This window comes from Alnus glutinosa, chromosome 2 (genome assembly GCF_958979055.1).
Source record: "Alnus glutinosa chromosome 2, dhAlnGlut1.1, whole genome shotgun sequence".
NCBI classification, from domain to species: domain Eukaryota; kingdom Viridiplantae; phylum Streptophyta; class Magnoliopsida; order Fagales; family Betulaceae; genus Alnus; species Alnus glutinosa.
In genome coordinates this window covers 31,994,228-32,011,314 of record NC_084887.1, presented here as the reverse complement: position 1 = coordinate 32,011,314, position 17,087 = coordinate 31,994,228, and the positions used below count along the sequence as shown (strand labels likewise).

Here is a 17,087-nt window from a genome sequence, read left to right as displayed (position 1 = left end):
AAGCAGGTATATATCCTCTTTTCTCAAGCACTGAATCAAAATTATTTGTAGGGCGAGGGCCGAGGGGCGACTTAGCTTAGAAATTAAGCAAGGTGAGAGAGTGGGGATCGGAGGGGCTTAGCTTAGAAATTAAGCAAGGCAGGCGTCAGGCGTCTATGTATAAAAAGTAGTGTCGAAACCTAGTACATAGAAAAACAACATCGAAGGTTTAAGAATCTCTTTTTCTTCCTTTTCTTCTTACTTTATAAATTCTATCTTTGCATGTTTCTGTCTTTTAATTAGTTACATTCCTGATCACTACCTTTTTCCTTTCTTTTACACTTGCTTTTATTTAATTACAATGTTCATCATCCTATAGTACGAAAATTAGATCAATAATTAATGGAAGGTGCGCAGATGTACGTCTACGTACAACACTTAACCATGTTAATTAATTATTAGCATTGCAGCATGTTAGTCGTACGGACGGGACGGAAAATGATGTTGAATGTTAAATACCTACGTGGCGACGTAGACATAACTTTTTTGTGCACTAACAATTATTTTACTTTGATTTGGACTCATCGTCCTTTTTAGACCATTGGGTAGTGCTACGGAGAAATTCTTGAAATTGTGCTTCTCTAATAATTACAAGTGTGCCAAGGAGAAGCATTTTTTCCGGAAGAATCTCCCAAGCATTACCCTTAGACCTTTTTCTCACTTTCGGCATTTGTGTTGCTTTTGATGATCATTATTTGCATGATAATTGGGTGTTTAAGTACCTATCTTTATTTATGGCCATGTACGTACGTAGTAGCTAGCCATGCGATTGCGTAAATTTTTTCTAGCCTAGCTATTTTCTTCAGTACGGAAAGTTCTCTCTGATCTCTCTCTCCCTCCCTCTCCTCCCCTTTAATTGGCATGCGTTCATTATGAACTTCTGGGTTTTGACAAATTGACGTCTGGTTTTGCAGAAATCACCCAGAAGAAATGGAGAAGAACAAGGAAGAGCTTGATGGTAGAAGCTTAATAGACTTGGTGTTCTCTTGGTCTCTTGGGGATGTTCTCAATAAAGATCTTTACAAAAATCAGGTTGGTCGATCTGTTTTTCTTCTTATCTAAATATATTATTAATCATATATATACACCCCATCTAATATCTATGGGTTTTTAAATAAGAAATATACATACAGTGGGGCCCTGATTTGCCCACCCTCAAACTCTCGGTCACTCATTAAGGGGGGCAACCCCCGGTAGACGTAGAACCCCTCCTAGGCTCCTCTTGCAGCTGTTGCCGAACCAGTGAATTGTTGCTTGACATTTCAATCTTCACTCTTTAGAGCCTTAAGTAAATTAAAACTTTGATGAACAATAGAATATAGAAGGAAGAAATTTCAATCGTCTTCAAGTCTTTCCACTTTCCAGAAGGAGCTCAGAAAAGAAATGTAAAAGAAAAAAAAAAAAAAAAAAAAAAAACAAATCAAGAACGAAGAAAGGAAAAGATTTACTTCGTTCTTCAACTTAGGGAGCGCTCCCATTCATTCTTTTGGTCATTCAATCACTGCAGGGCCGGCTCTTCCACTAAGATAAAATAGGCTTGTGAGAAAGAAAGAAAAAATAAAAAATTAAGGCCCCATAAAAAAGTTTGTAAAAAAAGAAAAATAAATAAAAATTTAAGGCCTCTACAACGATTTTGACAAAAGAAATGTTCATTATCTCTACGTGGAAACTCTTAAACTTCCATAGAAAAATCAAGAGTTTTAGGGGCTTAAGAACACAACATTAATGCCAAATAAAGACATTTTACTTTTTTTTTAAAAAAAAAAGCCACAAATCTTATTCGATCTCTAAACAATCTCTCCAGAAAAGTACCAAAATCACTTTTTGAAATGCTCTACAATCCTCGGCAATCAAGCGGTAGGAGCCCAAAACCGCTGCTAGGACCACACAACTTGACCATCAGCCTATGCTGCCTACCAGACCTTGCGTCCGACTTCTAGATCTCCTTCCTGTAATTTCTCACAGCTTGACCATCAGGCTACCAAATCTGTTTCTTTCTTTTTTGGGTGTGCACCGCGTCAAGAGATAGTCATAAACGGCCCTTTTCTTCTAGTGCTATTCACTTACCTTGAAGGGAGCACTGCACCAAGAGATAAGGCGAGGTGTGTGGCTCAGTTTCCTTCGGCTTTGTCGCATCACGTCACTGTAGCTGAGGGTGTTTAATAAAAAAGAACTCAGGCCGGGCAGGTTTTGTTTTTCTACCTCTCTATTGATTTTTCTTTTTTTAAGCTGAAAATCCCTTAGGAGTTGTTTGGTAATGGATTGTGAGAATCCCTTAGTTTTGCGAAGCGATTTATTTAGATTTTTGCACGATTTATCTGCCGCACCTGCCCAACGTCAGAGTTTTTTTTACTAAACTCTGAGCTTTTGTCGCATCACCCTTGGCTACAGTTACGTGATGCGACAAAAGCCAAAGCAAAATGAGCTGAGAGCCTGAGATGGTAGCCAAACTCGCCTAGTAGTCTTTTTCCATTTTTTTTTTTTTTTATGTGCCTAGGTCATTATGATTTTTTTTTTTAATTTATAATTTTTTTTTATAAATATTTGTTAGAAATATGCATTTAAATATATAAAACACTCTAAAAAAGAAAAAAAAATTAACAAATTAACTGAAACTCAAAATAAATTATATAGATTTAATACTAGCAATATAATATTCAATTTCAAAGCTATAAAAATATAATATAAAAATTAAAATTAATTATATTTATATTTATATAAAAAGGCTTTATTTATAATTATCGCCTTAGGCTCCAAAACATATAGAGCCGGCTCTGATCTTATGTGGCATTGTTATTTGTCGAGATTATGGTAAAGCTGATGGGAAATGATTTTTGGGGGACAGTTTACCGTCCCCCAACCGGCTTTTCTAATAAAAAAATAATTTTTTTATAAAAAAGTAACTTCTGATGTGACATTAGAAGTTTCTTTTTGATAAAAAAAATAAAATAAAATCCCCTTTTAATGAAAAGGGGCGAAGAGACTGTCCCTTGCCAATCGCTGCTCAAAGTTGATAGCTAGTCTACCTATTCATAATCATCAAGAAGGGGGTTCTAGGCATGGCAAACAATTAGACAAGGAATATACGCCAATTTCCATGTACCTTGTTGTGAAAAATTGAAATTTAGGTTCACAAACAAGTAAAAAAGAACATAATAAGATTTACTAATTACATAAAACATCAAAATTTTACGTATTTTGTTTGTGTGATGGTTGCTGAATGAGAGCTTTGTGTGAAGCTGGCCAAAAATCGTATGCGGCGGTTGCTGAATTTTGTCTTGTACGTCCTCCATCGAAGTCCAATTGGGATAAATTTAAAGTGTGGGCTCAAACTTATTTTGAATCAGTGAAGCTCGACACGTGGTATATATAATTGAAATGTAAGTGAATGGTTGAGGAAAAATTGGAACGTACTTAGGATCTTTAACTCTGATACTATGTTAAATTACCATTTATCTTAAAAGCTTAAACTAATAGGTAAATTTAATAATTGGGTTAAATACCCTATTGATACCTGAATTTTTATTTGTTTCATAAGTGGTACTTGAGTTAGGAGTAAAAACCTGTTTGGTACCCCTGTTACATCTTCCGTCCAAATATTAATGGTTCGCCATGTGTCAACAGCTGAGGTTGACATGTGGTACTATATTAAAAAATTAATTAAAAATAATAATATTTTATTTTATTTTATTTATTTTTTTTTTTTTTTAAAAAAAAAAAAAGAGGTGGCTTAGCCACCCCATAGCAGGAAAAAAAAAATTGATGGGTTTTGGCCGTTGGGGGTGGCCAAATCACCCCAGTGGCCCCAATGGATGGTTCGACCAACCCTAAAGGCCAAAAGCCATTAAAATTTGAGGGTTTGCCCATGGTGGTTCCATGGGCCATGGGTACTGTGATGACCTTTTTTATTTTTTATTTTTATTTTATACAAACGTAAAACAAGTCATCACAGTGGCACGACTACGTGTCGCTCAATCAACATATAGCACATACCCCATAACATGCACTTGATAAACAAAGTTATATCTACTGCGGAATACATTATAATACATCATATAAGTATTACAAAAGAATATGTGACACATACGTTACAAGCCATATACAAAATTGCTCAAAATAAGGACACCATACACTACAAAAATTTTTGGAATTCTGGACGGTTTCAAACCGTCCAGAAATTGCAAAAACCTGTATGGAAAAAAGTCCAGACTGTTTTTTCTAGACGGTTTTAAACCACCTAGGATAATCTGTCGCTTATCTGGGTTGTGGACGGTTTAGGCCAAACCGTCTACAATTTCAAACGGTTTGGCCCAAACCGTCTGGAATTAATTCTGGACGGTTTGGGCCAAAATTCTGGACGGTTTGGTCAAACCGTCCATAATTTTATTTTATTTTTTTTTTGTTTCGTTTCATTTGCTTTTGGATATGAAATCTAAACAAACCCATGTCGCCGGAGGTCCACGAGATCGGGCTTGCCCGGGTCGACGATGGAGAGGACGGCATCGATGGCCAGTGGAGTAACGTGACGAGGTCGCCTGCGCCACTCTTGACGTGATGGGCAAAACCATCACCCCCACTGTGCCACAAAGGCCATCCAAACACCCTCCCCAAATCTGCAACCATTGTTGTTCACCATCACTGGGCAACAAAAAAAAATCCCAAATAGAAATCCCCCACCCTACTACTATTGCCAACGAACCACAGAAGGCCACTGTTCCTTCAGCCGCCAACCATGGAACGCACAGCCGCCATCGTTCCATTAGCTTCTTCTCCACCACACCCATGCTCTCACACTACCCATCAAACATTAATTTCAAACCCAAAACAAACACAATCCAAAAAAAAAAAAAAACAAACAAACAAACAAAGAGAAAGGAAGAGAGAACCGACCGGAAATCCATGTCTTCCAGCCGGATCTCTCTCTGTATTCCGGCCACAGATTCGGCCGAGCGTGGGTTTCGGCTAGATTTGGCCGGATCTGGCCGAAAACCAATTCTCTCCAGTCGCGCGTCCCGTTTCCGCCAACCGTCCAGATCCTGGCCGGAGAGAGGAAAAAGAACGTGAGAGAGAGATGGTTTTTTTCGGAGAGGAAGAAGAACGAAGGTTTTGAATTAAAAAGAAAGAAACGGGAAAGGATTCAAAAAGGCAGCATGCTTCAAAAAAAGAAAAGAAAAGAAGAAGAAGAATGTTACAGACGATTTTTTTTTTTGAAACCATCTGTAATTTACAAACGGTTATAATAAAACCGTTCTGAAATTAAAATATACAGACGGTTTCAAAAAAAAAAGGTCTCTAAATTTATCTGAATATTAATTTCTAGACAATTTTATTAAAACCGTCTGTAAATTTATAGACGGTTATAATAAAATCATCTGAAAATTAAAATATACAGACGGTTTTTAAAAAACCGTCTGGAAATTAAATTCCAGACGGTTTTATAAAACTGTCTATAAAACTATAATTCTAGAAAACTGTCTAGAAAAAAACCGTCAAGAAAAGATGATTTTTTTTGTAGTGATAGTCCATCCCACTATGACTGTCGCTACGGGCTTCAATCGTAGTAACCTAAATAGAACGCTACCGGATCATCATCCGCATCAGTAGTACCTGCAATCATAGGAATATCATCTACACAGTTGTGGTGGTATTCACATCAGCATAGGTGAAAGAATGAGTCCACCGTCTTAGTATAAAACATACTAAGACCTCAGTGATATTAAACTAACTGAGTTTTCACAAAGAACCAACCTTTCTTTTATTTTTAGTCATGCGAGCACTATATCAGCCACAATTTACCAATAGCTAATACAGTAAACACCAACTATCCAGAAAACATTTAAAACATACTACATAGCTATGAACATATGTAAAAGTTTCAATCTACCGCTTGAAAGTTTCTACATATAGACCCCTCTATAATAATACTTTTCAACGGTGGCTCAAAAATATGTACACGCGATCACTCCATTACAGATATCACGCCTACACATAGGTCTTAAGCAAGAAAACATGGCATCTTACTCTTCCATATTAGGATATCATCCTTCAACATAATATTCGCAACACCATCTCTAATTGTATTTCAGCTTCATGCCTTGAACGTCAGTAGATCATGTGAGCACCAGAGTGAAACTCTATTATGTTAGCATGTCTTTCCTGAAGAACAATAATGGTCAACCTTCTTACTTATAGATATGCCATTACTCGCACCTGAGCAATTATGAATCCTTGTACATTCAAGTTCAATGTTTCTTAAACACATGCAACTATTCGATAGAAATATACGTAAGATCTTTTCATTTAAAACACTTATGCATACCAATACGTCTAGTAAAAACTACTCATAACATAAAAACATCACACTCTTGAAAGAATGCTATATATGTTATGCATGAAACTGGGTTTACTGGGGCTTAAGTCCCCCACGATGCTGATAACTGCTGTTTAACTGTGTTTACTACGTTCTGTTGCTGTTGTACTACTATTGTATGTATGCTCTATACTACATGATCTATGCTTTGTGCTTGACCAGTAGATGTTTTACTACTGTATCATGCTATTCAATCATGCTTTTGCTAAATCGTGTTCTCTTAAAACTAAACCATCCAACATTTCATCAAACACTTTGAAATCATTCAAATCATAGTTTCTTCATAAAACATAAACAGTTTCAACATGACATGTTCTCAAACAATTTGCATAATTTAAATCTTAACCGCAGCAGACATTCAAACACTTTAAATCAATTCAACACTCTTCACTCATACATCGTTTCTTAAACATCATTGATATAATTTGAACATAATCAAACCTATTCAAATTATCCAAAATATATAATTCATCATATGGTCGATTTGGAATTATAAAACAATATATATTTTACAAATCCATAATATATAAAAATATATTTTCTCAGTGAGTAGAATACTCACATTGGCTGTGCGGATTTAAGCACTAGGTTTCCTAAACATCACCATGCAATGCGTCACTGTAGAATAACACATTTCTTCATTTAGCACTCTAAATAATTTAACACACAAATTAGCACTTGAATCGCTCAAGGCTAACTATTGGAAAACCCATAATATTTTACGGGTCCGAATTACACACCCATAAACCTAGACACTAACTAAACTCAATTAACACTAACCCAAAGTATTTACTTGGGGTTAAGCATTAAAATCAACCTAAAAAATAATTACTTATAACATCAAATATTAATCCCAAATCGTATTTACTAATCTATAACTTATTTTCATTAACCAAGTCGCATAAAATACTACCGTATTTAAAATAACATTAACCCTAAAATCACGTTCACTAATCTTTTTACAATAATTACTAACTTATTAATATGATTTAACGATTTACTTTAAACACTAACCCAAACACAATATTGTTAACCCAATGGCATTTACTAAGGGTTAATAACATAAAAATTCAATTAAAATTAAATACCTAAAAGTTAGGGTTTGAAGAAACTCACCAAAAATTTACCAAACCAAAACTCATGGTTTGGGTAGCCTCAAGAAAATTCCAAGTAACCTATTACCTTAAGAAAACACTAAATTAAACTCACATTTACAAGATTTATCTAAAATCTCCAAAACATGAGTTTAATGAAAATACCTTAAACCAATCGGTAGAAACATAGATTGGGCTTCGTAGATCACGTTTCCGAAGTCGGAATTAAGTTTGGGTGGTTAGATCTCCCTAGATCGTGATTTCTAGGTGAAGAAGCTAAGAAAAATCGAGAGAAAGTGGAAGAGATCCGGAAATGGCCGAAAAGAAAACTCTTGGCCACATAACAAAGAAGACCCCATCCAGACGGGCATTAAGTGCCATTCGGACACGCTCATCACTGGACAACGCGTGAAATGAAAGGCTATCCGGACGCACTAACCAGCTTCCAAACGCGCCATCAACTATATATATTTTCTGGTATTTATTTTACTTTCTATTTCCATTCAAATTCATTTTCTTTTTTTTCTTTTTTTTTTCTTCTTATATAATTTATTTCTTTGGACCATAAAATATTCTCTGCGCGTCCTATTGTATTTTCTAGTCGTCAAATTAATCTTAGTCTTTTATCCATTAAATTTTATTCTTAAAATGCTAAATAATATTCGGGACTTCACAATGAGGGTGGTTAGGCCACCCCCAAAACGGCCAGCTTGGGGTGGCCGAACCACCCCCATGGCCCGTGGGGGTGGTCCAGCCACCTCAAGGGCCAAAACCCATCATTTGTTTTTTTTTTTGCCATGAGGTGGTTGAGCTATCCCTGACCGGCCAAAATGGTGGCTCCCTTGGCCAAAATGGCCACCCCCATTTTGGCCAAAGGGCCACACCCCACTTCTCTTTTTCTTTTTCTTTTTCTTTTTTTTACAATTTTTTTTTAAAATTTTTTAAATTTATTAATTTTTAAAGATTTTATATATATATATATATATATATATATAACTCAGGTACCAATAAGGTATTTAACCCTTAATAATTTAATAAATGCTTTAATATTCACCAACAAAAGCCAAATGGGTGAGGGGGAGTGTAGTGTATACGTATTCCTAGTCCCACGTGAATGTTTTGATATAAAAAGACATCTAACTCCCACATGATTTAAGTGAGAGGGAGTTGAGTTAGATGTCGATGAACATATATGAGGGAGGGAAGATTGTTGATCAGTATACACATGCGAGTGTAGACAACAAGTTCGGATAGTCAGAGAATCCCTATCATCCTTTCTGAATCCCATATTGCTGCAATTGATAGCCGGCTCCATCCGATCAAGTGAATCCCTGCGCTTTCTTCCTTCTAAGGCTAGTACTAAAGTCTGAGCTCCTGTAAGAAGGATGCCAGGTTGGGTCTCGCATTGAAAAAATGTTGCATGTGTAAATGGTTGATATAACACAGTTAGACCTAAACTCATAATTAAGCTTAAGTTTTTCGGTTGAGATGTGTCCCAATATATTACATTATGATCTTATTAAATTACTTTTGAATGTGTCAATCTTCCTAACGGTACCAATTGGAAAGCAAGGTGAAAATCCATTGGTAGCTAGTGATGATTTCTAATGATTAACATCATACCTGTACTTAATTCGCATATTTCCTAAATCTAAACTACATATATGTATTGCAACTTAATCATCTTCAAGGAATGGTAAGCCCTCCATCTAATAGGTTATAGGTACTGTTAAAGAAATTAAGCGTGCTCATTTAATTATTGCAATATAAAATATAAATATAAAAATAAAATAACAGAAGAATAAATTGAAGAGGGAAAGAGAAAACATACAGATCTAAGTGGTTTGCCATGGTAATTAAGGATGTGTGCCATGTACGTAATGTAGTAATACCTAATAATGAAAATATTTATGTATTATATTAACAATTTTTTTTTAAAAAAAAAAAAATTGATCGATTAATTGGAATTTGCATCTCCCTCTGCATTCTTGAGATTTGACAAAAAAGATTGATGGGAATTTAATTGCTTTTTATATTTCTTAATTTATGTGTAATTTAATGAGTCATGGCATTTCCATTCATAATTGTGACATCATTTACTGACAGGTTAAAAGGATCCCAGAAACATTCTCGTCAGTGACAGATTACAAGAAGTCATTCGTTCCTTCATTAATTGAGGAAACACATGCTGATTTGTTTTCGAACATAACAGCGCTGTCTCAAGCACCCACTTGTGAAATAGAATATGTTGAAACATCTAAAGCATTTAAACCTCCCAAAGGCTTGTTTTATGAAATTACATTAGAGAGCATAAAAGATTCTGAGTTGAAGAAAGCAAAAGATACTGAGAAAGATGAAGGAAAATATGAACCCGAGGCTGGTGATCTTATTGCCTTAACATATGTTAAACCAAAATGCATTGATGATTTGAACAGGCCCAAAAGATTCTATCTTATAGCCTATGTTCTTCGGCCAAGAGACTTAGAGACAGATGAGTTTAGTACGGTATCGATACTGGCATCAAAGCCCATTTTAACTGGTGAGGAATACATGCATAATTACGAGAAAGGAAAACTTTTTGCAGTTTATCTTATGAATATGATTACAAATGTTCGTATATGGAAAGCACTACACCCAGAAAGGGGGAACACAAACATTATTAAAACAGTACTGCAAGCCAATTCAGCTGTAAGTATTTTAACTCATTTTGCTCTTCAATGTCACACATCATACATTAATTCTCCAGTATTAGTAACCTTCTCTTTAAAGACTCACATTACTGATGCATTATATATTTAATCCTAACAGGATGATGAAAATTGTTTGACTTGCTTTTCTAAAGGAAAAAACTGTCTTGCCCCTTCTAATCTACGGGATAGGATCAGCTCTTATAATCTAAATGGCTCTCAAGAAGCTGCGGTTTTAAGCTGCATTGGTATGAGATATTGCAATCATCAGAATCCTATCAAACTGATATGGGGCCCTCCAGGGACCGGGAAAACAAAGACCGTTGGTGTCTTATTACATGCCCTCCTTAAAGTGAGGTGCAGAACATTAACATGTGCTCCAACTAACATTGCGGTTTTGGAAGTTGCAACGCGGCTGCTGAGCTTGGCTAGGGCTTCGCAAGAGTATGACCCATACAGGCTTGGAGATATAGTTTTATTTGGGAATGGTAAGCGAATGAAGATTTATGATCGTTTTCATCCAAATAAAAGAATGAAGTTTGGTGAACGTAAAGATCTTCTGGATGTATTTCTCGACTATCGTGTTGATGTGCTTTTGAAGTGCTTTGCTCCTCTATCTGGCTGGAGAAATGGCTTAGAATCAATGGTTTCTTTGCTTGATGACCCGAAATCGCAGTACGAAATATACTTGGAAAAAAAAGAAGATGAAAAAAGACAGGACGATGATGATGATCCTTTGACGTTTGAGAAGTTTTTAAAGAAGAGATTTTGTTCAATTCATGAGCAACTGAAGTTTTGTATGGTTAATTTGTATACTCACTTACCAACTTCTCTATTACCCTTAGAGGTAGTGAAAATGATGAGAAGAGCTCTGACTTTGCTTAAATCTCTTGAAACTTTGTTGCATGGTGTTAGTGTAGCAAATGAAGGGTTATTACAAGTTTTCAATAATTTTGAAGACTTAGGAAGCAGTTTGGGTTGCCTTGCAAAGTTGAGTATGAGAAATGAATCCCTTCAGATACTGAGATATTTGACCTTATCTCTTGAATCTTCTATTCCAGATTTAACTTTTGACGAATCGATAAAAAACTTTTGCTTGGCAAATGCATGCCTATTGTTCTCTACTACATCAAGCTCTGCTAAATTATACAGTACTGAAGGAAGCATGGAATTTTTGGTTATCGATGAAGCTGCTCAGCTTAAAGAATGTGAATCAGCTATTCCTTTACAGCTATCTGGCGTCCGCCATGCTATTCTCATAGGGGATGAGAGGCAGCTCCCTGCAATGGTTAAAAGCGAGGTTAAAGTTTTATCCTTGGTTCTTTGGTCTTTTGCAAATTTTGAACATCTTCCACTTTGTTTAACATGTTTCGAATGTGCACTTTTAAGATATCCGAGAAGGCTGAATTTGGAAGAAGTTTGTTCGAAAGACTGGTCATGTTGGGGAGCCAGAAGCACCTTCTTGATGTCCAGTACAGGATGCATCCATCCATCAGCTTATTTCCAAACAGAGAGTTCTATGACAAACAGATTTTAGATGCTCCAAAGGTTAAAGAAAGAGACTATGAGAAGCGTTTCCTTCAGGGCAACATGTACAGCTCCTACTCCTTTATAAACGTAGTTCATGGAAAGGAGGAATTTGGTCTCGGGCACAGTCCCAAGAATATGGTTGAGGTTGCTGTGGTCTCTGAGATAGTTGACAATCTTTTTAAACGTATGTTTTATTGCTTATTAGTCTAAGTTATTATCCCGAAGAAAAAAAAAATGCTTTCAGAAAAGTAATAGACAAATGATGTGAATTCCTTTTACCATTTCCTGTTTTTTGTGACAGAATTCCTTAACACAAAGAAGAATGTTAGTATAGGAGTGATATCACCGTATAAGGCTCAAGTTTTTGCAATTGAAGAGAGGGTCAAAAAATACAGCAAGTCTGGTAGTGGCTTCAGTGTGAGTGTTCGCTCTGTTGATGGGTTCCAAGGAGGTGAGGATGATGTAATAATTATCTCTACTGTAAGATGTAATGGGAATGGATCAGTAGGTTTCCTTTCCAACCGAAAAAGAGCAAATGTGGCACTAACCCGAGCAAGGTATTACTTGTATATATATCTGATTGTGCTGCATGCACCTGAAAAAGTTTCAATTTCTGTCAGTTTTGCAAATTAAAATTTGGTTGCTGTTTCATTCTTTAGGTATTGCCTTTGGATTTTGGGGGATGGGGTGACTCTACAAAAGAGTGGCTCTGTTTGGAAGAAACTAGTCCTCGATGCCAAGGAACGTGGGTGTTTCTATGAGTCCAATGAGGACAAGAGCTTGGCTCAGGCAATTATTGCTGCCTTGGTGGAGCTTGGAGAGCTTGATATTTTACTTAATAATGACTCTCTACTTTTCAAAGAGGCTAAATGGAAGGTACATGCAATGTTTTGGTTGTTCTATGCTTCTTAGCATTATATAAGCCTATTTGTCTCTGATATTTTTTTCATCGTTGACAGATGAAATTCTCATATCGATTCAAGTGAATCAAAGACAAAAACTAGAAATATGACTTTATATAAAGATTAAGTATAAAGTGATTTAGATAGTAGAACTGTAATGGGTTTGAACTGATTTAAATTTTTATCCATGATGCCTTAATTAAAATGCAGGTTTTCTTCGACATTGATTTCCAGAAATCTATAGCGAGGACTAGCAATGCAAAGATTCGTAAGGAAGTGATTTCTCTTTTGGAAAAGCTTTCAAGTGGTTGGCGCGAGCCCAATGAGGAGAGAAAAATCATTGTCCATGATGAGACTTGTTCTCAACTTTTAGAGACATACAAGGTCGATGGGCAGCTGTATCTAGTTTGGACTGTAGATATTCTCAAGGAGGATTCATATCACATTCAGGTTATAAGGGTTTGGGATGTTGTGCCGTTTTCTGATATACCAAGACTAGCAAAGCATCTTGACATCTTATTTGGGAGCTGTACAGTGAATAAGATGCGTCGCTGCAAACACAGATGTAATGAGGGGTATGAGCTTATTTGCTTTCAAATATAACACAATTATCTAGTATCAGTTAATATGCATATATGTTGTTCTAGTTAAACTTAAACTCTGAATCTGATTAATGAAAAGTATGTCATCAAGTAAACAGTAGGAGGAATCTGATTTTGCTTATTAACTGAAAAGGGCCTGAATATATATATGATACTACTGCTCATCTGTTTGAGTTTGCTACAGGAACTTAGTTGTTCCAATGAGATGGCCAGTGGACTCAAGTAGTTGTCCAGATCCTGATAGTGTGTGGCACCTCACAAAACCGCTATCCTCACTCAGTCTGAGGGATGAGCCAAAAACATCAACTGCAACTCCTAGGTACGTGCGTGAAACACATCTACCGTTCTAGTTAGACTTAAACTCTGAATCTGATGAATGGAAAGTATGTTATCAAGTAGTGTTTAACAGTAGGAGGAATCTGAATTTGCTTAACATCTAAAAAGGGTTTGAATATATATGATACCACTGCTCATCTGTTTGAGTTTGCTACAGGAGCTTAGTTGGTCCAATCAGGGCCGGCTCTTCCACTAGGCAGCTTAGGCGGCCGCTTAAGGGCCCCTAGTGGAAGAAGGCTCCCAAAAAATAGGTTTGTAAGAAAAAAAAAAAAATTAAATAAGGCCTTTGCAACTTTCTTCACAAAAGAATGAATATGGCCAAAATAAATAAATAAATAAATAAAGTCTCTCAACTATCTTCACAAAAGAAAGAATAAAGCCCCCCCAAAAAAAAAATTAAATAAGGCCTCTACAACCATCTTCACAAAAAAAGAATATGGCCCAAAAAATATTAAATAAGACCTCTGCAACTATTTTCACAAAAGAAAAAAAAGACCCCATAAATTGTAGAAAGAAGAATAAATAAAAAATTAGGCCCCAGATGTGGTTGCATGGTCCCTTCACAGAACCCCTTCTCCATCTTATCCTTTCTTCTCTTCCACCACTTCTTCTCTTGAAGAAGAAGAGAAACAGTACTGAGATGAAATAGAATATATATATATATATATATATATATATATATATATATATAAGAGAGAGAGAGAGAGTTGAGAGTGTGAATGTGAAATTTAGGCTTTACTTTTTATGTTTTCCTCTCTTATTTCAGATTTCATTTTAGACAAAAAAATAAAATTTTTGTTGTCCCTCTCAATGCAAGATAAGTTTGAAAAAAATTCTCAATCATCAATAGAAAATACTATAAATTTATTTTGAATAATAAAATTGTTTAACAAAAAAATAATAATTTTTTTTTTGCTTTTTTAGGTTGAGGAAATTAGATGATCTTAACATAAAGTGAAGTTGAAAAAGATCTTTTATAAAGGTTCTATTCTTCTTTTATTTTAATTTTATATTATGGATAGTTTTTTTTTATTATTTATAAATAATTTTTGTTATAACGGTTTGCTAGAAATATGCATTTGAATATATAAAAAACTGTAAAAAATAGAAGAATAAACAAATTAACTGAAACTAAAAATAAATTATATAGATTTGATACTAGCAATATAATATTAAATTTTAAAAGCTATAAAAATAATTTTTAAATAAAAATATAATATAAAAATTAAAATAAATTATATTTGTATTTATATAAAAAGGTCCCAATTAAAATTATCGTCTCAATCATGCCCCAAAATATATAGAGCCAGCCCTGATTCCAATGAGATGGCCAGTCAATTAAAATTATCGTCTAAATCATGCCCCAAAATATATAGAGCCAGCCCTGATTCCAATGAGATGGCCAGTGGACTCAAGAAATTGTCCTGAACCTGATAGTGTCACTAGTGTGGCAACCTCTCAAAGCCGTTTTCCTCACTCAGTCTCAGGGATGAGGGCCATGAGGCAAATGTTATGGTGTCGCATGGTTTGGACAGCAAGAGAGATGCAAGAGCCAGCTCATGCAGTAATGTGGAAACCGCAACAGATGTTAAGCCGTTTTCCTTTGCTTTATTCAAGTTGTATATATATATATATGTGTGTGTGTGTGTGTGTGTGTGTGTGTGTGTGTGTGTGTTAGATTTAATTGCTTAATTATGCTGCATCCTGCATGTCTAAGGTTTCTGCCACTTACTCAGTTTATTGACAAAGGCAATTTGTAAAAAAGAACTAACGGTTTTCAGCACAGATTTTCAGCAGCAAGGTTTGGCAATTCCAGCAGTGAGGGGATGCAGAGAAATTACAGTTGGTGGTAGGAACCCAAGTTGATGTTTGAACAAAAGCCACAACTGGAGATAAATCAAAAGTATTGATGCTTAGGTTCCCCTTTTGGGTTCCTCCCACACTTTAATCTTGTAAGTATCTATGCAATGGTTTATAGCTACGTTATTATGATAGATGCCCTGATTAACATGTGGAAATTATTGTGACAGATCCATGTGAGGATATTAGAAATATAAAGTATACTTCTAACCAATCTTTTCCCAGAATAACATCAAAACTAAATATATCTAATAGAATCAAATTCACACATAACTCTATACCATCAATATTTATTGTGATGACCCTTTTTTTTTTTTTTTTTTTTAGAAAAATCATACAAACGGATCATCACAGTGGCACAACTATGTATCGCTCAGCCAACATATGGCACATGCCCCATAATATGTACTTGATAAATAGAGTTATATCTATGCAGCAGAAAACATAATGATACAAATCATTAACTCAGTGGAAAGACAACTAAAAATAAACCTGTTGTTTACACAAAAGAGCCATACACATGTCTATCTGTTTAAAGCTTAACATCATTACAACTAATACAAAAGAATGGCTAGACAAAAGATTAAGTGACACATATGTCACGAGCCATATACAAAATACCCAAAAGAATGGACAACGCGTGGTCCATTACATTACAACTATCGCATCAAGCTCTAGTCGTAATATCCCAAATATAAAGCTACAAGGTCATCGTCTACCTCAGGAGTACCTGCAGCCACAACATCAGTGTCTGTACGGTTGTGGGGTTAACCACATCCGTACAGGTGGAATTATGAGCCCACCGCCTTAACATAAGTAAATACGCTAAGACCTCAGAGGTATACTATTCACTGAGTTTTCACAAAGAACCAACACTTTCCTTTTTAGTCATGCGTACATTATAACAGCTACCAATTTTATAAACTTTTATTTGGGAAAAACCCCATAGCTGATACATCAAACACTAACTAGTAGAAAATATTTTAAGCATACTATGCAGCTGAGACTTATACGTAGAAGTTCCATTGTTGGAAACAATTAAATATATCCTCACCTACTATAATACTTTTATAATTGATGACTCAATGCTTTTAAATCAACTATGCAAATTATCATGAAACAACTATAGGAGGCCTGTAGAAGCATACATTATATATCAAATCATGAAAACATCACACTCATCAAAACGGTGCTATACATGCTCATACAAGTTTTCCTGTATGGGGCTTGCCCCGAGATAGTGAACCGTATGGGGCTTGCCCCTAGGACTTGTCCCTTTGAGATTACCATGTATGGGGCTTGCCCCTGGGACTTGTCCCTTTGAGATTACCGTGTATGTGGCTTGCCCCTAGGACTTGTCCCTTTGTGATTACCGTGTATGGGGCTTGCCCCTGGGACTTGTCCCTTTGAGATTACCGTATATGGGGCTTGCCCCTGGGATTTGTCCCTTTGAGATTACAGTTTCCCGTGGGTTATAAACCTCACTTCCTTCCATGTTCAGCGTTTATATGCTCATGCTTCATGCCTTAAAACAATACATATATTTTCCAATTCCATGATCATGCTTTAACACATGTTTTCGATAAGATTCCATAAACAGCTTAACACATCAATTCATCAGTCAATATTTGCATAATTTAAATCCCAACCACAGCACACATTCATAA

General features: G+C 35.6%; 1 protein-coding gene across 1 annotated transcript; it reads left to right on the top strand.

Annotated features, from left to right (window-relative positions):
- Window positions 1-969: 969 nt before the first annotated feature.
- Window positions 970-15,534, top strand: LOC133860515 (uncharacterized ATP-dependent helicase C29A10.10c-like). Its single transcript, XM_062296104.1, has 9 exons — window positions 970-1,071; window positions 9,610-10,191; window positions 10,312-11,490; window positions 11,580-11,904; window positions 12,022-12,277; window positions 12,380-12,596; window positions 12,833-13,197; window positions 13,409-13,543; window positions 15,347-15,534. Exons 1-9 carry the CDS (start codon window positions 970-972, stop codon window positions 15,411-15,413), a joined length of 3,228 nt encoding a protein of 1,075 aa, XP_062152088.1. The 3' UTR covers window positions 15,414-15,534.
- Window positions 15,535-17,087: the final 1,553 nt, after the last annotated feature.